The sequence below is a fragment of the Dysidea avara genome, chromosome 8, assembly GCF_963678975.1.
Source record: "Dysidea avara chromosome 8, odDysAvar1.4, whole genome shotgun sequence".
Classification (NCBI taxonomy): domain Eukaryota; kingdom Metazoa; phylum Porifera; class Demospongiae; order Dictyoceratida; family Dysideidae; genus Dysidea; species Dysidea avara.
The window spans coordinates 37,255,099-37,276,924 of NC_089279.1; the positions used below are offsets into that span (position 1 = coordinate 37,255,099).

Sequence of the window (21,826 nt, forward strand, 5' to 3'; positions counted from 1 at the left end):
ATGCAGCAAAGACTGTGCGTTACAACCCTTAATAAAAAAAGGGAAGAGCAAGGTGAGGAACTCGCAAATCAAAATAGTTTGCACGCGCCAGACACAAATTATCTGCAGTACATGTACAAGTAACTTGACTTTTTGCGAAGGGGCGGGCGGCACCAAAGTTCGGTTCATACCAATGAGGTGTCCCACTATAAATAATTATTACGTAGTATCTTTTTAAAGCTCATGACGCAATATATGACACGTTGGCAGACGAAGCGTGGAAAGTGGAACGATCACTCATGGCTGAGTATTTATACATCCTTTATGTCTCGCTTAATTCAAAACTTTACTGCGACTGTGATCATCAAACAACAGGATGGGTGGACTAATGTCAAAGAAATTACGCGCCTTGTTTTATGGGAGCAAAGAAGTGCGCATTCTTATGTGTGGTGAGTGAGTGTAGTATGGTAACAATGGACACTTATAGCACATCTGTAATTGTTTAGGATTAGACGCAGCTGGAAAGACGACAGTTTTGTACACGCTTAAACTCGGTGAAGTGGTGACAACAATCCCAACCATTGGTGAGACCTTGACACGTGATCACATATGTATAATTGTTGTTACTGCTGCAGGATTTAACGTGGAAACTGTGGAATACAAAGGAATCAGTTTTACAGCATGGGATGTCGGTGGACGAGATAAAATAGTAAAGAGTGAAGTCACCAGGCTGTGCAATGTTAGTAATATGTTGTCATTTCAGAGACCACTATGGAGACACTACTTCCAGAACACTGATGTACTCATATTTGTAGTTGATAGTAATGACAGAGAGAGGATCAGTGAGTCTCGTGATGAACTGAAACGATTCCTTAGTGAAGATGAGCTCAAAGACTGTATAGTTCTAGTAATGGCTAACAAACAAGACCTGCCCAATGCTATGTCAGTAGAAGAAGTGACTGAGAAGATGGAACTGAATAGCCTGAGGGATAGGACATGGTGTAAGTGTGTCATGTTGTCATGTTATAATATTGTTAACTTGTTTGTTGTGCCCTGTAGTCATTCAGGGTACTTGTGCTACAACTAAGGATGGTCTATATGAAGGACTAGAATGGATCCAAGCTCAAATTACTAACAAGAACTTGGCAAAGACTGTCACAGCTCCTATAAAGGAGTCTGTTGCTCCTTTAGGGAACAAACTATACACAACGTTTTCATCACTTAAGAATTACTTGTGGTCCACATCTCCTGTACAATAATGTTCATTGCAATTATTTTTATCAAATGAATTCATTAATGTTTGTCAGAAGTCATGGAAGTGTATACTGTTTGAAATGGTACCTCATGGTATTGATAGGACAATTACTTGAGTGCCAGCATGTTCACTATATAATTTTCTTGTTCACTTTCTGCTATGAAATCAATTTTAAAAGATGAGTGAAATCATTCTCTACTAAGTAGGCTAAGTCTCAATGCGATATTTGTGCTATTAAGGTAAACTGTTGAAGTGATCAGCTGAGGACACAATCATATTGTCCAGCACCTGAGGTCAATATATACATACTCAGTGGCGGATCTAGGATTTTTAAAAGAGGGTTTCTGAAAATAGCTAAATAAGGCATCTGATGACAATTCTCTGGAAAATTTTGAGATTTTAGAAGCTCTGAGATCGGATTTTAGGCTATTTTTAGTTAGCAGTTACAATAAATTCAATACTTTAAACTGTAAATAGTTACTAAATACTATATAGCTAACTATAGGGAAATATGGTGACTACAAACTGTAGCTTTGATTGCTCTATTAGAGTAGTTACTTGACTGCTCTATTAGAGTATCTCGATCGTTTTTAATGCAGTGGGAGATGAAAAGTGAAGTGTTGCTGATGGTTTAATAGCTATAAATGGTGTTAGTTAAGTGCAACTGTATGCATGCTACTGGTATTTAGTTGTTTGCTATGACAAATTGTTAATACAACAATGTTTATGTAATGAGATTGCCACTAAGCTAAATTTAAAAGGGGGTTTCTGTCGAAACCCCAGAAACCCATCTGGATCCGCCACTGATACTGCATGAAGTCAGCTGTATATAGAAAGGCCATTTCTCTAAAAAAGAATATTTTATTTTCAATAATCCAGTTGTGTAAAGCAGGCACCTGCCTATTGAAGTTTGACGTAACTTGCTCACTACATTTTCCCTCTATATACGTATAGTATTATGCATGCCGGGATGTTCTAGAACAGTAAGTGATGAAACATTGATTGAGGGAGCCTAAGACAAAGTGCCCCCACTCCATCCCTGACCATCTGGCAGCTCCTCCCAGAAGCTGACTGATGTGTTCAGTATAGACTCCTCTAAACCCATGCACATGATAGTACTGACTTCAACTGATCAGGCCACAGAACTGGTATAGCTAAACAAGTAGCTATATGAACACATGAAAGCCCAGGCAAGGGGCAATTTCACCTTGTCAAATTACCAATGAATTAATCATATACTTATAGTTGTATTAAATTATATCTGTACGCCTTCTTTCCATCTGTCATCAGACCTTGATCATGAGTGCTGTCTGCTCAGTATATACATCAAACGAGTACTGAGATAATCTTGCTGCGGCAATACTGCCGGTATTTTTGTTTGGTCCATATGTAGTGGATATACAGATATACTGGTAGTAGTTACTAGCCTGAGTTTTAGCTAGATCTACTATAATATAGTATAGATCTAAAAGCCGGTTCTTGTACAGGTATAATATAATATAATACCTATACAAGAATATGATGGCTTTTCTTTACCATCCTTTGGCTTTGAGATATAGTTGAATTCTTTTCTTACTGTGCATGTGGCACTAGCTCTTCTATTGATCTTGTCCAAAGGGTAGATTTACCCCAATGAGGTGAGGGACCTTATATTATCTGAATTGTACTGATGTGTAGGTTGAGCCAATTTGCAGTCTCTAAGTGATGAAACATTTCATTCAGCACAGAGGCAAATCTAAGGTGGTTTCCTGGTGCAGGGGTCTGTGGGGCACAGCTGATAGATTTTGAGCATCAAAATTACAATTTCATGGATCTTTTTTCAATATATAGCTATCCTAAATGTCAATTAGTATGGCTATGTGGATGATCCAAATACTGACACATTCCAATTGAGACTTAATATTCTTTAATATCAGTAACCCGGCATTTTAAAGTTGTATTAATTTCATTAGTTGACTAGTGGTGACTGCTGTATTAGAATACATTTGACTTCTCTATTAGAGTATCTTGATCTTTGTGTTAGGCCACTCCAAATAAATTTTCTGTTTCCCGTCCACCGCCCACATCTAGTTACTGTCAGCTTTAAATACTCCATTATTCCGTATTCTTTCATTATTTTCCGGTTATTCTTGCATACTGAAAGGCTCAGTAAAAGCCATCTTGAAATAGTGTCAGCTCACATGTCAGCAGTGCTGTCAAGTCGGCACAGACTGCACGTTTGTGCTATTTTTGCAACTTGAAAAGGAAGGTACAAACTTAAGCATGCTTTTATGCAGCTTTTCCAGGAAAATAATGGCTTGAAAAGCTGCCAGCATCATAATGACATAATGTAAATGGACCGCCCGCCCGCATGCAAATATGCTTGAGTCCAGGACGGGAAACAGAGAATTTATTTGGAGTGGCCTTAATCACAAGATAAACTTTCAGAAGGGCTTTCCACAGTCCCAAGAATTAACCTCCTGCCCCTGCAGCATATATGAGGAATAACACCAGACTACGTGTGTTGCATGGCAGCCTGGAACAACTAATAGGAAACTTACATTGATCAAACACGTGGGCGGTTTAGGCACTGCTATATAAACGCACATATAAATTAATTCAAGTAAGCGCGTAGTAACTGGGAAATGTCGACGAAGGGCAGATACACACACGCTGGTAAACTAATCAGGGAGGCGCAGGAATACGACCTTACCTCTCACGACCAACTGGTTAGTATTAACAGTTCGTACAGTATTTTTCGTGACCGACACGTGAAACGCCGAGAACAGATTTATAGGCCAACCGTTGTCCAACCTCTTGTCTAAATGTACAGACGTTCAAGTGGTGCTTGAGGTTTTGTTAGATTTGTTACAAGAGACGGGCAGAGTTAGCTTATATTGTGTACTGTGCAGGAATCATAAGTAATTATAAAAGTATACAAAACTCGGTGTATGTCATTGTGGGAAATGTTCTGGGGTAGATTGTTCCATGGTTTAATCACTGAAGGGAAGAAGGAAAATTTAAAACTGTATTTAAAATATTCACTTTGTAGAGGAATGCTTCTATTGAGGCATTAATGGTAGAAACATCAGCCCTAGACTAACGGTGAGACTGCTTCCTGTCTGATCCGGCTGCCAATCGTGGTGAAGAGTTTAACTATCTTCACAGTCCCTCCTGCCTGTTGGGTTTTAGTGCAAGATTTGATGACACCTAATGTCTGCATTGACCATTTGTAATTGAAAGTGAAAACAGAGCTCTGACAGTAGTTTGTTTTGTTGTAGGGCTCGTTTTGCAAGTACCTCAGTTGTGTCCAACACATTGCTACAATACTTGGTGATGATGCTACAACACATAGAGGTGTGACACATCTGTATTACACTAATATATAGTAACTGCTGTGCACAGACCTGCTATTGCTGAATGGCAATGGAGCTAAAAGTGTTCTTGTGATGGCTAGGAAATGTCTTGAGAGAGCTGAAGACATCTTTATAGACATTACAAACAATTCAAAGACACTTCCTGCAGATAAACCTCCTGAGTTGCCGCCAAAGAATGAGTCAGTTGGTAACATAGCACCTCCTGGTGTTGTAGCACCTCCGACAGAGAGAGGAATAGGGAAGTTATCAGGTTCCCATTCTCCAGTTATCAAGTATGTACACTACCATATATGGTGTTTATGACATAATTGTGATGTGGCTAGCCGGCTGCACAGCCTGTCACCGATGGAAGAGGCTAAAATGAAGAATCAGAAATTGATGTCAGTTTACCAGGAACACTTGAAGAAAAGAGCCAGCAGCTTGCTACCTCAAGATTGCAACCGATTGGTTAGTTTTTGTTATGGACGTGTGTCGCTGTGTGGTATTGACGTGTGTCACTGTATGGTATTGACGTGTGTCACTGTATGGTATTGACGTGTGTCACTGTATGGTATTGACGTGTGTCACTGTATGGTATTGACGTGTGTCACTGTGTGGGTGGGATCAAGTCACTACTGGGTCTGATCAAGTCACTACTGGGTCTGATCAAGTCACTACTGGGTCTGATCAAGTCACTACTGGGTCTGATCAAGTCACTACTGGGTCTGATCAAGTCACTACTGGGTCTGATCAAGTCACTACTGGGTCTGATCAAGTCACTACTGGGTCTGATCAAGTCACTACTGGGTCTGATCAAGTCACTACTGGGTCTGATCAAGCCACTACTGGAAGTCACTACTGGGTCTGGGATTTTTTTCTTTGTTCTTCATGCTTTGGTTACTTTCACAGAATGGGTTACTAAAATTTCAGCCTATCAGGCCACATAAGCTATCAGGCTGCATCCCTGCCCTCAACAACAAACTCACTGGTGGGGTGTTTAGATACCACAAAAGTATGAGGCACCTAACAGACTGGTAGTAGCTAAGCTGTGCTTAAACAATTGCCACACCCCTTGAAAGACCTGCACTTTTTTAAAAGCAATTTCCATGTCCCCTTAAACGATCAGAATGCACCACAACAACAATCTAGCTCTGTAGAAAAGCAAGGTGTTGTGCCATGCCCACTACTGCGTAGCTGAGTGGTGAGATCGAGATACTCTAATACAGCAGTCACAGCCACTATACACTTAAATAGTAAAAAAAGTTAGCGAACTAAAATTAGAATCAAGCAGGGTTCCAGCAGTGAAAAGCAGTGAAACAAGAGATGATCCTATGAGGGAAAATCCCTAGCTATTTGGCATTCTAGGGAAAATCCCAACTTTTTGGAGTAATGCCAAAGTAGGGATTTTCCCACATTGCTACCATCATCTCTTGTTTCACTGCTTTTTATCGCTGGAACCCTGCTTCATTTTTAAATTAAAATTTATTATGAGCCTTATCCGTAATTACGTCACAACGCAAAAATTACGCAAAAATGGCGAAAATTGTGGGGGCCAAGTGGGATACTTTGTATGGAAGGGATAACGTTTCGAGATGTTCCACGTGAAGAAAGCACGAGAAAACTCTGGTGAGGCTTATTAACTATCTTACTATGTAGGGGCACGCATTTTTGTACTTCTCGAATAGTCCTACGGTCTGCTTTTGGTTTCCTCCCAATGGCTCTCTGTACAAAAGGCCCCCACACTTTTCGCCATTTTTGCGTTGTGACGTAGTTGCGGATAAGGCTCATTGCACCAATTTTTCTTGCTGTATCAAGGAATTTTTGTGCCACTGGTGACTGAGTGCAGTCATCCAGCACCTTATAAGGAGTTTGGTAACTAGCTAGAACAGTCTAAGAAAATTGTATTCTCAGTCAGCTTTAGCTATCTAGTTTATAACAAGTTGATGTTGTGCTACTTCTATAAACCAGGCGCCATGCAGCTAGCTAACTCATCTGGAATTAACTATAGACAGTATATACTACTATGAATTAACCAACTATGTATTACTACTTTACAATAGGGTAGTTTTGGGTTGTGCAATAATGTTATTAGCTAATTCTCGTATTTTGTAATTCATGAAATTTTCGTAATTCGTTCAATTACGTTGCCATGCACTGCTAAGGAAGTGTTTGTTAAACAAACCGCTTTTACCAACATATTACACACAGAAGTATCTTCTAAACTGTTTTATAGTGTGACTAACGTGTTTTTTCCACAAATTCTCTCGACAAAGCCTCAAAGCTGCTCTTCATTTTTGTTCGCGTAGGTAAGGGATACGCCCCCTTTCAACTCGAAGCGATAGGTTATTCCTGGTAGTGTACGAGGCCTGCACCGTTGTTTTTCAGTTGTTAAACGCCTGAAAACCTCAAGGGGAAGGTAGTCTGAGGAAAGTCGCCACACCCGTATTTCAATCTGCCAAAAAGAAACCACCTCAGAACAAAGTTCACCTGTGCAGAAGTTTACTACAGACTTCATTTAACTTTTACTTCTTACGTAAAAGCTGCTTTGACCATTATTTAATGATTTTGCTCACGTGGGTGCGTACAGACAAACATAGGTAGATAGGTACACACACACACTTTTACAAAAATAGTTTCAGTAAACCAGGCGTGCGCCCACAGCTGGCCTTTGGCTGGCTGTGGGCGTGCCTGGTTTAAAAAATAAAATTAAAAAATCTGCCCTCCCACACTGCTACGTTTGACAAAAGAAACTATTAATTGGCCTTATCTTGAGTAGTTTTGGAATTACAGCAGAAGAGGAAAAGCAGTTGTACAGCCATTAATTGTGGTCTACAGAGTTGGGATTTGCCTCAAACTATTAATCATGGTATAGAATATTAGCTCTGTGTTCACTCACAATAAAAGTTTGAAAGCATTCTAATGGATAAATGAAGTACGTCCACCGCATTGACATCTGCCCCTTTACCCTAGAGAAATGTAACAGATATTTGAGCTCCACATAAACAGGCAAACAGATGGTGTATATGTTTACTTGGTTTGAAACTTGCTTTGTTGTAATTGAAACTTATTTTATGGCAAGTGCAATTATTTCAATAAGCATTTTCCATTGTGTTTTGTTACAATAGTGTACTTGTGTGAACTATGCGGCTTTCACTGAACACAATTTTTAAATCAAGGAGGACAGATGACTCCTGACAATTTGACATCAAGCATTTCACGCTGACATTGCCAACTGTTTGTTGTACAAGTTCAGTAGCTATAGTGACATGTTTATTAGTTCACCTGATGATATTGAGATTTATATCACTTCATGATATAACAGTAGCTACACCTCCCCTATACTAGTGACTTGTTGTTGATGTGATCACTTCACACAGAACTTGGACATGTGGAAGAAGATAGAACAGAATAACATGATTGCAAGAATGAAAGAGAAAGCTGTATCCTTATCATGTGTAGTAACCGATAGCAACTAGTGTTCCTTAGCACATTGTACACAGCTGCAGCAGAAGTTGCATGAGCGGACATCTCGTATTAGTAAAGCTCCTAAACCAAGGTTAGTTTGAATGTGTGTGTAGTGTGTGTGTGTGTGTGTGTGTGTGTGTGTGTGTGTGTGTGTGTGTGTGTGTGTGTGTGTGTGTGTGTGTGTGTGTGTGTGTGTGTGTGTGTGTGTGTGTGTGTGTGTGTAGTGTGATGTGTGTTGTAGTGTAATGTGTGTAGTGTAATGTGTGTAGTGTGTGTGTGTAGTGTGTGTGTGTGTGTGTAGTGTGTGTGTGTGTGTGTGTGTGTGTAGTGTGTGTAGTGTAATGTGTGTGTAGTGTAGTGTAGTGTGTGTGTGTGTAGTGTAATGTGTGTAGTGTGTGTGTGTGTGTGTGTGTGTAGTGTGTGTGTAGTGTGTGTGTAGTGTAATGTGTGTAGTGTGTGTGTAGTGTAGTGTAGTGTGTAGTGTAGTGTAGTGTAATGTGTGTGTAGTGTAGTGTAGTGTGTGTGTGTGTAGTGTAGTGTGTGTAGTAGCGTAAGTCGCCAATTATCGGCAGGTACCAATTATCGGTACTTGTAAACTATAGAGGCTACAGGGTATGTGGAGGCTACCAAGTTCCACAATGGGCTGTTATATCCTCTAAAACATTTCTTAGAATTGTTTTCATTCGGTGATTATTGTTGCTAAAGCGCTATACAAGCCATTCTGGTTAAGCATGAAATTGCGTAAAGATAATTTTGTATTGGAAACCAGTATGCTTATACGTCTAACCTGAATATGTCTCGAATGGCTGACCTTGTCTTCGTAAAACTTCTGTGAAACGGAGTTATCCAAGGACTGCACCTCCTACAAAAATTTCACGAAGAACCAACCAGCCAACATGGAGTTACACACAAAATTGCACATTGTGCCGATAATTGGTCAATCAGGGAAGTACAGTTACCGATAATAGGTACCCCATGCCGATAATTGGCACACGATAGGCATTGCGATTTTCCTCATAACAAGACGTTCGCTCACGTGAGATAATTAAAAGTTGGTGCGCTAAGAGACGAAGGACTGCTCTGTTAAATGGTTCAAACCAGAAGTTCGTACGCCATTGAATCAAGGAATTACAATTGCGTGATGAAATGGTGCCGATAATTGGCGACTTACGCTGTGTAGTGTGTGTGTAGTGTAGTGTGTGCGTAGTGTAGTGTGTGTAGTGTAGTGTAATGTAGTGTGTGTAGTGTAGTGTAGTGTGTGTGTAGTGTAGTGTGTGTGTAGTGTAGTGTGTGTGTAGTGTAGTGTGTGTGTAGTGTGTAGTGTGTGTGTGTAGTGTAGTGTGTGTGTAGTGTGTGTGTGTGTGTAGTGTAGTGTGTGTGTGTGTGTAGTGTAGTGTAGTGTGTGTGTGAGTGTGTAGTGTGTGCGTGTGTGTGTGTGTAGTGTGTGTGTGTGTGTAGTGTAGTGTGTGTGTGTGTGTATGTGTGTAGTGTAGTGTGTGTGTTTGTAGTGTAGTGTGTGTATGTGTAGTGTGTGCAAGTGTGTAGTGTGTGTAGTATGTGTGTGGTGTGTGCGACTGTGTAGTGTGTATGTGTGCAGTGTGTGCGAGTGTGTAGTGTGTGTGTGTGCGTGCGTGCGTGCGTGCGTGGGTACGTGCGTGTGTAGTGTGTGTTTAAAGTGTGTGCGTGCGTGCATGTGTGTGTGCGTGCGTGCGTACGTGCGTGCATGTTAGTTTACAGAGAATATGTCTACAGAGTAGTACAAGTAGATAAAACGTTAGAAATGTTAGGGATCAGTCATAGATGAAGTATAGGGAAATGTCCATTAGTACATCTTCAGTTATAGACTACTTCTCTTGTCTAACTACTTTTTAGTTATTCCATACTTTTTTCATTGATCCCTAATCCAACTTAAAAATTTCTAATTTTTCGTCCTACTTGTTTGTTTACTTTTTTATAACATAATTATGACTACTGAACCCGCACATACCACACCAAAAGAAAGAATGATGTCAGGCCAGCATGCTATAAAATTAAATTTTGTGTATGAATGCACAACCCAACAATCAATTACTGAAAAGTGTTGTGGTCATTACACTTCATCTTCAGCTATGTTCCACCTGCTACACAGTGTTACAAATGAAGAACAGTACAAGAAGTGTCTCTACAATCAATCTGGTCGTTACAAAAAATAAGGCAATAACTAGTCAACACAGCCATGGGGAAGCCGTATTGTGCTATTGCAAATCAACGCCTTGCGTTGTCAGCAACACAAAGGAGGATAAAGGGAATGCTTGTACTGCACGTACCGTGATTGGTGAATAGGCATGTCTTCAGACAAATTGGTGTGGAATGGTGAAGAAATCAACCCCATAGCCTTATCTGTTGCCAAGTAATGCTGACTGGAGGCATCAGTTAGTTAGCTAGTCAGTCAGCATACAATCGTGTTTAATGGAAAATTTTTAAATTTTCATAGAAAATTATTTGGAAGGGTTTATGGTCACTCTGAAGATGTTTATGGGCTTGGCTATGTCTAACCAATACTGACCAACTGTTATAAAGAAAGGTGTGGCTGTTATAAAGACCAATCCACCATGATCCCTAATATACAGTACTGCTATACAGAATAGTGTACGGATGGTTCTTGTAGGGCCCAGTCAATGATGGATCATAGTGTTGGAGAGATTTGTGATCTGATTATCTCATTTGAAACTAACAAGGTAACAGCATTACCTTAATGACCACTACTGCTATTGTTAGTGTTACTAGGGCAACTTCTCATCACTCAAGTTGAGTCTTCAACAACACCCGGGAGACCACACCCACTTGTACAACCTGATTAATGAGGTGTTCAGGTGTGTCTGGGGGTGGGGCTATACTGTTATCTGATTGGCTATCTTGTTGTTATTGTATATATAGTACAGCTGAGCACCCACTGAGCAAGCTGCTTGCAGAGTGTCAGTATAATGTGTGTGAGTCCATTAAACCTCTTGTATTGGCCACTGCAAAGGGAGGCAACTTCCCCAGTGTAACAATCTTGCCAGTTTCCCGCCATCCAGATGATCCCCTCCCCAGTATAAGAACACCTTCAGGTGACATAACTTCTAGTGTTGACAGTAGCGTGGGTAGTTCTGGCATTGGACGAAGTCATTCAGTGCCTGAGGTGTCTGATAACATGGTGACGTCACTTCACAAAATGCATCAATCACAGTCAATCCCACCGCTGGCTAGGAAGGCTGGATCACATGATGACGATGATGATGCCTCAGAGGTGTTCATGTCACCACCTGCGGTGGCTAAAGATGTAACTGGTCTGGCATTGCCACAAGTTGCTATGGTTAATGATGTAACAGTTAATGGCACATCACAGGTAGAAAGTGACAAAGCTGCTAACTCACAACCAGAAACAGTAACAGAAGGCACACCTAATGGCGAGGCACTTTATTTTGTGCTAGAGAGACCTCCTACTTTACCAAGCAGGGATGAAAAGCCATCTACTCCTAGCGACAAGCCGCCTGCCCCTGCCAACAAGCCATCTACTGCTAATACGCCTAGTGACAAGTCCACTCCAAGTGACAAGCCGTACCCTCTTGCCAACACACCTGGAGACAAACCATCCACTCCGGGTTACGAAGAGATCGATGAGACAACAATAGAGAAGGTTCGACCCCCATCACCCACGCCTTACGAGATGCCGTCTTTGTCAAGACAAGAATCTTATGATCCATACTATTCTAATATTGGTAGCCCTGAGACTAGCGGTTACACACTCCTCAGCCAGTGGACAAGAAGTGCTCCAGAAAGTGACTACACACAACTAGATCCTCAGACTGTTATCAACAAGACCACCTCAACAGGAACAGTGGCAACTGTATCCTACCCTACACTGAATTGTTCAGTTCACTTGGGCAAGAAGGAAGTATTGGAGCCACTTAGTGAGAAAGTGTCATTGTCCACTGAGGTGATAGTACGGGAGATTCACCTGTATCTAGGTGAGGGTGTGGTTTGTGTGTGTGTGTGTGTGTGTAGGGCGTGTGTGTGTAGTGTGCGTGTGTGTGTAGTGTGTGTGTGTGCATGTAGTGTAGTGCAGGGGAGGCGGAGCAGGCCAAAAAGTGAGGGGGCTGGGCCAGGCCAGGCCAGCTGTAAGCAGATCAAAAAAAAAATGTAATCATCTGCTGACAATAGCTGCCATCCACCAGCTATATCTCCTTACATACGTAGCTAAGTACCGTAATTTGCTTTATTTTCGTGCAAAAAATGTTCGTGATAAAAATTTTTGTATAAAAATGTTTTGGTATGATTTAGGTGAATGACTGCTCTATTAGAGTAGTTCAATCTAGTGTAAAAAAATTTTGTGTAAGAAATTTTTGTACAGGCTTTTGTATACGAAAATTATTTTACAATGAAAAAAAAAACAAATTACGGTAGCTTGCTACACTGCTCTGAATACTGTGACTGCTCTATTAGAGTATCTAGATCTTGACTGTTCTATTAGACCAGGGATTTTTCTAGGGGGGGGGGGGGGCATTTTGCCCCTCCTGAAAATGATTTTGCCCCCCTGAACTCTGCCTCAACCAGCCTGAGTAAAGAGGTGATTTAGCCTAATTTAAGTTCTGCCCCCCTCAATTTCTGAAAAACTCGGATTGCCCCCCCTGAATTTATTTTCTAGAAAAATCCCTGAGACTATCTTGATCTTTTCTTTGTCCCATAAAAGTGGGTGGCATGGCCATCCTCCCCCCGTCTCCACTGCCTATGGTGTAGTGTGTGTGTCTTAGCAATGGGTACCTGGTATTAACCAGGGAAGCGAATGCCCAACTGTCCTTGTCTCGCTTAGTGGTGTTGAGTTTGTTGTGGAACTTTGGGTTCCGCAACCTCTCTCTGTGAGACCTGGACAGTCCTCCTGCGGGTTACTAGCCCTGCCCCAGGAGGATTTGCCTGCACAAGGCTCAAGTGCCTGAGTGGTGCACAGGCATCCCAGTGCTGGTTCGCTGGGCGGCAATAGCTGTGCTTTGTATGGCTGCCGTAGGCTTTGCTTTTGCTTTGTGTGTGTTAGCACAACTCAGTACCCGATGCCATATTTGGTAGTGTACACACATTAAAGGACTGTGTGATCAACCTCCACTGGGGGTGTGCTAGCTGCTAGTGGGTGTGACTCATATTGTGGTGGGTATCTTTTATTGTGGTATGTGGCTTACATTATGGTGCAGACAAAATGGAGCAGGTGTTCAACATGTATCAAGGAATGGAGTCCAACAAGGAGACTTGTCGGGATATTGTAGAGCAGATATTCTTCCCTCCATTATGGCCAAACCTTGTCCAGCTATACAGGTATGTGGATCATAGCTGTCAAGCAGTTGTCATAATTACCACAGGTGTTGTAATTATCGACAAGAAGTGGCACTAGCATTGAACATCAGTAACCATGTCAACAGCTTGCCACGAGATTTGTCCATCAGAGAACAATTTCAACTACTTGGAAGTGTAAGTTGATGTTGAGTGATGTTGATTGTTAGTGATGTTGATGATTGTTAGTGATGTTGATGATTGTTATTGATGTTGATGATTGTTAGTGATGTTGATGATTGTTAGTGATGTTGATGATTGTTAGTGATGTTGATGATTGTTAGTGATGTTGATGATTGTTAGTGATGTTGATGATTGTTAGTGATGTTGATGATTGTTAGTGATGTTGATGATTGTTATTGATGTTGATGATTGTTAGTGATGTTGATGATTGTTATTGATGTTGATGATTGTTATTGATGTTGATGATTGTTATTGATGTTGATGATTGTTATTGATGTTGATGATTGTTGGTGATGTTGATGATTGTTAGTGATGTTGATGATTGTTAGTGATGTTGACTGGTTTAAAATCATAAGTGATAACCGGTGTTATTAACACAACATTGTAAATAATATCATTACCAAATATGGCACTAAACACATTATTACTGGTTAAATCACAAGGTAATTACAACCTGTACCATCTCAACATCGTAGTGATACTTTCACTAATCATTCCTATGACAATTTGCTTTGAAAGTTACCGTATCTGCTGTCTGCCAGGTAGAGCAGGACACACACGCACACACGCACTACACACACATGACCACTCTATTGATCTATAATTTTTTTATCTCGAGGAATTACCACAGATTGTTACGTTGTTGTATTACATGTTGTTACTAATTTTGTGGTGCTAATGTGTGTGTGTGTTTGTGTGTGTGTGTGTGTGTGTGTGTGTGTGTGTGTGTGTGTGTGTGTGTGTGTGTGTGTGTGTGTGTGTGTGTGTGTGTGTGTGTAAACTATAAATGTGAAATTACCTGAAACCCTCTGAATCTCTTATGTTCCTTAATTAAGTGATGGAGTTGGGATTGGTTAGGGTTGTGTTAGTGATCATATTAGTCACAGTGATATGTCCACAGGCACAACTACCATACTCATCAGCTATCGAAGAACTAAAGAAAATTCCAGAAGCTAACAGTCCATCACCCAAACTGGAAATTCTTGGTATGTAAAGTGTATACCATCAATTTCCCTGTGGTAGACATGGTAACACTAGACATGGTAACACTGACTGTGGTATACATGGTAACACTGACTGTGGTAGACATGGTAACACTGACTGTGGTATACATGGTAACACTAGACATGGTAACACTGACTGTGGTATACATGGTAACACTGACTGTGGTATACGGTATACATGGTAACACTGACTGTGGTAGACATGGTAACACTGACTGTGGTAGACATGGTAACACTGACTGTGGTATACATGGTAACACTAGACATGGTAACACTGACTGTGGTAGACATGGTAACACTGACTGTGGTATACGGTATACATGGTAACACTAGACATGGTAACACTGACTGTGGTATACGGTATACATGGTAACACTAGACATGGTAACACTGACTGTGGTATACATGGTAACACTGACTGTGGTAGACATGGTAACACTGACTGTGGTAGACATGGTAACACTGACTGTGGTATACATGGTAACACTGACTGTGGTAGACATGGTAACACTTACTGTGGTAGACATGGTAACACTTACTGTGGTAGACATGGTAACACTGACTGTGGTATACATGGTAACACTGACTGTGGTATACATGGTAACACTGACTGTGGTAGACATGGTAACACTGACTGTGGTAGACATGGTAACACTGACTGTGGTATACATGGTAACACTGACTGTGGTAGACATGGTAACACTTACTGTGGTATACATGGTAACACTGACTGTGGTAGACATGGTAACACTGACTGTGGTAGACATGGTAACACTGACTGTGGAGACCAGACAGTGTTAGGGGGTATAGTTAATATTATATGACCATCTCTAGTAAAACCCCACGTAGTTCACATCAGCATACTTTTTTAATAAACAAATTGGATAAATAATGCTACAAAGATAAAATTATAATTGTACTGTTATTTAGTGAAGCAAGTTTCAACTAAATCATTTTGTTTGCCTTTTGTTCCTGTAGCCTAATAAGGCCGGTGTATTCTGTCATCATTTCTCTGAAATTCCTACACAATTATTTGTTTTCATAGTGAATACAAGGATTGAACTATATACCCTTGTTATTCATGGTGAACGTTTTGAGTTATAGTCCTTGGCCAATTACACACAAGTTAAGGCCCTCTCAATTGTATAGTAAGCCCATGTGGCTTATATTCAGTATAATTGTTGTGCAAATTAATTTCTTTGCTCTTCCTACTGTCTAATGCTACTCACCATAATAGGCTGACACTTTGGTAACTTATTTCTTCTATAGATAACATTGAAGTAGAAAAAAAAAAGAAATTTGGAAATGCGCAAATAATATGGCTTTTGCTGTGATGGTGATTGTTGTACACCATATATACTTCATCTTTATGAGAGGTTATCACACAATGGCTTATATTGTCCATGGCCTACCATCTTAAGACTCCTGAAGCTACTAATGTTCCTGAGTAGGTATAGGTCAGTATTATTCTCTTGGTTCTATGACAACGCTGCAGGCTATTTGTTCTATTAGAGTATATTAGGTGTGGGGGGGGGGGGGGGGGGGAGGGGGTGGGGGGTGATAAGTGTATTGTTGTTGATGTTGGGGTCTTGAGATGCTCAATTGAGATCACATGAGATCACATGCTGTTTTGATGATCAAACTCCTCAGAATTTAGTGTTACTTTTGTTTGCCAAAATTTCTTGACATGCAAAGTTTTGTTGTTTATGGTACTAGCTCACATGATGATATTGTTACAGTGTCCATGTCACGCCGTATTTGTCAAGCCATAGAAGAGTACCACGCTGAGAAGGGACAGGCCCATGCAGATTCTTCAGTGTTAGTAATCTATATTATACTATTAGTAATCTATAGTATACTATTAGTAATCTATAGTATATTATTAGTAATCTATATTATACTATTAGTATTGTTAGAAAATTTTACATAATATGTCTGAGGGTACTAAATCCAATAGAAACCTGTGGTGGGGTTACTAAGGTAACCTGTGGTCTCACTGGTGGTTGTTTACTACATTCATCAAATGAAAATCTGCAAAGCCAAAAACAAAATGTCCTTACTGTTAGCTTACTTTCTGGACAAGACAGGCATCATTAATGTTCAGATCTAGAAATTTAATACTATTATAGTTACACCAATGTCACGGTGTGGTGCTGTCACGGTGTGGTGCTGTCATGTTAATTGAACTCGAAGGATAAATCTCGATAACACATTGGACTCCACGTATGTATAAATTTAAAGTAATGGACTTCTCGACTTTTAGATTGTGTTTCAAAAGATTTCCATCAAATTTAGCACTTTAGTTCCTTTCTGATGTGTTGGAAACATTCGACACGATCAACTTGACTTAAGGAGGATAAATTCCAGTGCTAGCATGCACAGTTTTCCACTTTCTCTCACTCTTTTGTAACCTAGGAAATTTTCTAAATCAGGGTTGACAAGGTTTCTATGCTATTTAATTGTCGACTCATTCTAACTGATACTTAGTAAACATGTCACACTGTGTGGGTATGTGTGTTTTGACAAAGCTGACATGAGAAAGCTGACATGTCACACTGTGTGGGTATGAACAAGAAAATGTGATTTTACTTTTTCACAATATTTTCTCTCTCCAAAGCAACAAGTACACAAAAATTTGGAATTTTCAACTAGAGTAGGGACCATAGCCATCAGTAAAAGTACTGAAACAAGCTGGAGTAGGTGTTGGCGGCCGATTATTTATAGTTATAGTTATAGTTAATAAGTTATAGTTATATCCCTACTGTGCATTTCCGTTATGGTATCTTGAGCACAGTAGGGATATAACACTTCTTACATCCCAGTGCGTGGGAGTATCAAAGCGCCGCGCTGGGTTATAACTACCATACAGCTAGACAGAGCGGCGCTGCTACTATACGATATATTAGTTATCACCCAGTGATAACTAACTTATCACCCTGTTAACTGTTCGAAAAGCACGTCTGCAATCGAAGTAGCCACTGTGAAAAATATGGATAATTTCTGTTGCGAAGGGAAGCCATCATGTGCTACCACCAAATTGACTCTTTTCGTTGTCAGCAAAGATGAATGGGGAGGACACTGGTAAGAATGAAGAATGCATTGTATGTACTGTGGTATACGAAAGGTACAAAATGACATCAAACAGTGAAAAAATCAAGCCCATAGCCTTAGCCGTTATCAAGTTATGCTTGTCGGAAGATATCAGGCAGTCAGTCACTAGAAAATTCTGTTTAATAATTTAAAAAAAAATCATACCAACTTGTTGAAAGTGTTTCAGGTCAATCTGAAGATTTTTCTTTTGGGCTAGTGTTACCTACCAATACTGCTTCATCATCGCCAGGTAAAGTGAGGCTGGTTTTTTGGTGATATTTTTTTCATGGGCCATGCCCACACCTTTGTGGTCCCTACTATACAGTACTATCGTACAGTATGATACAATTTTTTGCTTTTAACTTCGAGGGGTTTACTAGAGCCATGATATGTTCCTCTTCTCTTTGTCTGCACATTTTGCAAAAATTGTCATAACACACATCCACTTAAGGTGCAGATAAGAAGTACATATTATTGTGTTATGGACATTATTCACATAAAATTGATCAGTTATTTTCATGTGCCTACAGGGTAAACCTTGTATGGGAATAACACAGGTGAAACATTGCAGCAGTGATCGATGGTTTGAAAAACAAATGTTGAGTAACAGCTAGATGGTTAACAAATGGTTGAGGTACTCTAATAGAATAGTCACCACAGGTAACAAGAGTCGCTGCATTTATAGAGCTTCACAATTAACACCACATCTTTATCAGTGAGCCACTTCTATGATAACTGTTCACCTCACTTAGTTTCTATCTTATTTTAGATAAGAGTAAAGTTTATAATTTTGTAGACTACCAGTGGAAATGTGTACATTTCTCTTTGAAGTTGGTTTACCACAATAGTGTTAAAACAACTTTCATGTGATTTGCTTTTACACTTCAGACCACATAACTTGCTTTTCATCCTCCGATGCTCAAAATAGCAGTGAGGGAGGGTGGATCGTTTATCAGCTATTAGATAAGGTAGTCAGTTAATAGAAAATTCCACCAAGTAATTTAAAACTTTGAAGTAACCATATCTCAGGTCATACTGAAGGTACTTTATTGGGCTTGGTTACACCTAACCAATACTGGCAAGGTGTCATGAAGGTATGGTTTCTGGTTAATATCAAACAGTACGGTTTGCATCAAAAGTGACGCGTGCCGCCAAAAATACCGCCCTTAAAAACCAGCTTAGAAACTTCTTACGCGACAAAAATCACCTTTACGGAATAATATTAGTCCATCTAACATCAAATGTAGCGTTAAAAACAAGAAAACACTTACTGGCGGCCTGATATAGAATTTTTTTTAAATCGTCAAAACTCGAAATTTCGTCTCACTCACTCACTGACCACAGTCGCAAGCCTAGAGCCCAAACGAAGCAGCGCACGGTCACCATTTTACGCTACAACAACAAACTCACCGGTGGGATGTGCCTTTTGGGGTTCCGACGAGTGTGCACCCTGTGTGCCTTGTCTTTTTTTTAATCTTCAATCAGGCTGCTTGTCTTCTTCTTCATCCAACGAAACCATACCGAGGCGTTAATTTTCCATATCAACACTTTCTTTAAGCAGCACAATAGACTCCACGAAAATATTTAAGGCGCTTAGACTATGCTATTGTACGGCCTCCAACTGTACGGAGGTACCAGTACTCCACTATAGGTAACCAGGTCACGCCCATTCTTTATTCTACGTACTATCGATCGAACCATGATGACCACGCCCCTTTTACGCTAGCTGTATTTGTGACCACACACCCTCAAGTTGGTAAGCTGATTCGTCTAATAATCAATCGAAACCACGATGACCACACCCTTTTTGGGGGTTAGCACATCTTTGCAGGTATACTCTAATACAGCAGTCACCCTAATAAAACAGTCACATGTTTATAGCTAGCTGTATGCTTTAACAAAAAAACTAAACAAACTAGTATATTAAAAACTATAAATTTAAAAATGAAGTAGGGTTTCAAGCTATAAAAAGTAGTGAAACAAGAGATGAACAATGGTAGCTATTACAGTATAGCTCAGTGGGAAATCCCTACTTTGGCATTGAACACAAAATAATTGTTATACCATGCCAAAGAAGGGATTTAACACTGAGCTATGCTGTAATAGCTACCATTGTTCATATCTTGTTTCACTACTTTTTATAGCTTGAAACCCTACTTCATTTTTAAATTTATAATTTTTAATATACTATTTTATTGTGAAAAAGTGCTAACCTCACATGATCCCCAGTTATACCGTACTACCATACTGTAGGATAATCATCAGTATCCCTGTAACAGTACATGCATGGGTGGGGCCTACGCCAATTTATGTGTTTAAGTTTGTAAATATCCACGAAGCCACACTTGGTTTGGTCAAAATCTACCTCAACAACTAATATCAAAGCTTGGACACAAGGTATGAAAATAATAATGAATTTCAAATTTGGCAGTTTGGTTAGTTTTACCAAGAGTCCATACCAATTTGCCAAATTTAGTTTATTGGCTAAATTTGTTATGTGGTATGTGATCCGTGGCCTAGTATGTTCAACAAATCCACCTGCCATAATCGGCCACCAACACCTCAAAGTTAAACTTGCAATACAATATGCACCAAGTAATTATCAGATATTCTTAAGTGGGTGTGGCTCACGACAGAAGCTGCCTGCTGTAAGACTAGACTAGAACCTATACTCGATTATTGGGTGTGGCTGACAGCAGACGTGTACACTAGGGCTGAGCGATACTGCTATTTTAGTATCACGATCGATACTAAAGCCACTATTCACGATACTGAATAGTTCACGATACTTACAAATAAGTCAATCATAGCTGGTGCTACATAGTGTATTGCTCAGCATTGCTGCAGGAAGTCCTGAAAGGTGATAGCAAACTAGCCACTATCATCCTTGTTTACAGTAACAGTTATTATAACACATGCTTTGAGGTTGTTATGGTGTTCACACCTCTCTGCAGGGGAAACCAGATGGGTGGACTTTATCATTTACAAGGATTCTTAGCCAAGTACTGCATAACAAATGGATTTTTAATAACAGTAATGTACAGGCATGGTATCACGATAGTTAATAACAAAATATCGATACTTTCAAAATATCGCGATATATCGCTAAAACGGTAGTATCGCTCAGCCCTAGTGTACACCCATTAATAAATGAACGAGGCTTCACATATGTCACCCAGGGTAGAATACATGATCCCGATCAGTGTTGGTGTGGCTCACTAAATAAACAAACTGGGCTACAGAAGGATTGGGTTGATACACTTTCGCATAAACTAATTTATCCATTACACATTTTGGTCAGTCCTGGATATCAACCTGGTTAAGTGACCAGGTGGGTAGCCCGCCTACTCTCCACAAGGCAGACATTTCAACACAAGAAGGATTGTACAACATTCTGTCAGCTTATACCACGTAGAACCTTGTGTGTGACAGTGTAGTACCAACTTATGAATTTATAGGACAGTGAGAGCACTTCACTGAATTAAAATATTGCAGTTGGCAATTTTTTTAGCATTTCGCCAAATGTTAGTTTTACCAATATTTGTTGTTATATGGTAACAAGCTACCATGTGACCATTGTGTTAACAATGGGATGGTGGCAGGAAATATTTTATTCTTGACACTAAATTTTGTGTTAGAAGTGGTGAAAGTTAATAGTAACTGATAAAGGCAATTAGCCATACATGGTGGTGGTTTAGTATGATAATTTATTTAGCTATTAGTACAATATAAAACTTATTTCATATATTAGACATGTTTATAATCATCAATAGTTATACTAACTCAGTAAACTAATCAGTATACTTCTCTATACACAGTGGAGTGGATGACATGCTTCCAATACTTTGTTACATCATCTTACGTGTTGGACTACCACAAATGGTCACCGAGTGTTCTATCATGGATGAGTTTATACAAGAAGGGTAGGTGTGGTATGGGATGGGTGTGTCATTGTTGTCATGGTGATGTGTGTTGTTATCATAGCTATCTGATGGGGGAGGAAGGATTCTGTCTGACATCATTTCAAACTGCTCTAAGATACCTTACAACTATGACCAGCTGAACAATAGATTGTATTCAAATGTAACAATGCTGAGCTGAATTGTTCATTAATATGTGGGGATGTGAAGAAGTTGTAGTTTAGTCAAGTCCTCAATAATCTGAACCGAGAGTTC

The 21,826-nt window shown here is 39.9% G+C and overlaps 2 protein-coding genes across 2 annotated transcripts; both read left to right on the forward strand.

Moving 5' to 3' along the window:
- The first annotated feature begins 207 nt into the window (after nucleotides 1–207).
- Nucleotides 208–1,292, forward strand: LOC136264145 (uncharacterized). The gene is made up of 5 exons (XM_066058854.1): nucleotides 208–428; nucleotides 486–563; nucleotides 615–688; nucleotides 743–980; nucleotides 1,039–1,292. Exons 1-5 carry the CDS (start codon nucleotides 356–358, stop codon nucleotides 1,236–1,238), a joined length of 663 nt encoding a protein of 220 aa, XP_065914926.1. The 5' UTR covers nucleotides 208–355; the 3' UTR covers nucleotides 1,239–1,292.
- Nucleotides 1,293–3,821: 2,529 nt separating this feature from the next.
- LOC136263518 (VPS9 domain-containing protein 1-like) lies at nucleotides 3,822–21,783 on the forward strand. Its single transcript, XM_066058114.1, has 15 exons — nucleotides 3,822–3,942; nucleotides 4,495–4,570; nucleotides 4,619–4,862; nucleotides 4,914–5,037; nucleotides 7,947–8,009; nucleotides 8,070–8,125; nucleotides 10,682–10,751; nucleotides 10,801–10,886; nucleotides 10,951–12,023; nucleotides 13,239–13,359; nucleotides 13,404–13,512; nucleotides 14,459–14,543; nucleotides 16,301–16,379; nucleotides 21,470–21,574; nucleotides 21,636–21,783. Exons 1-15 carry the CDS (start codon nucleotides 3,859–3,861, stop codon nucleotides 21,712–21,714), a joined length of 2,454 nt encoding a protein of 817 aa, XP_065914186.1. The 5' UTR covers nucleotides 3,822–3,858; the 3' UTR covers nucleotides 21,715–21,783.
- Nucleotides 21,784–21,826: the final 43 nt, after the last annotated feature.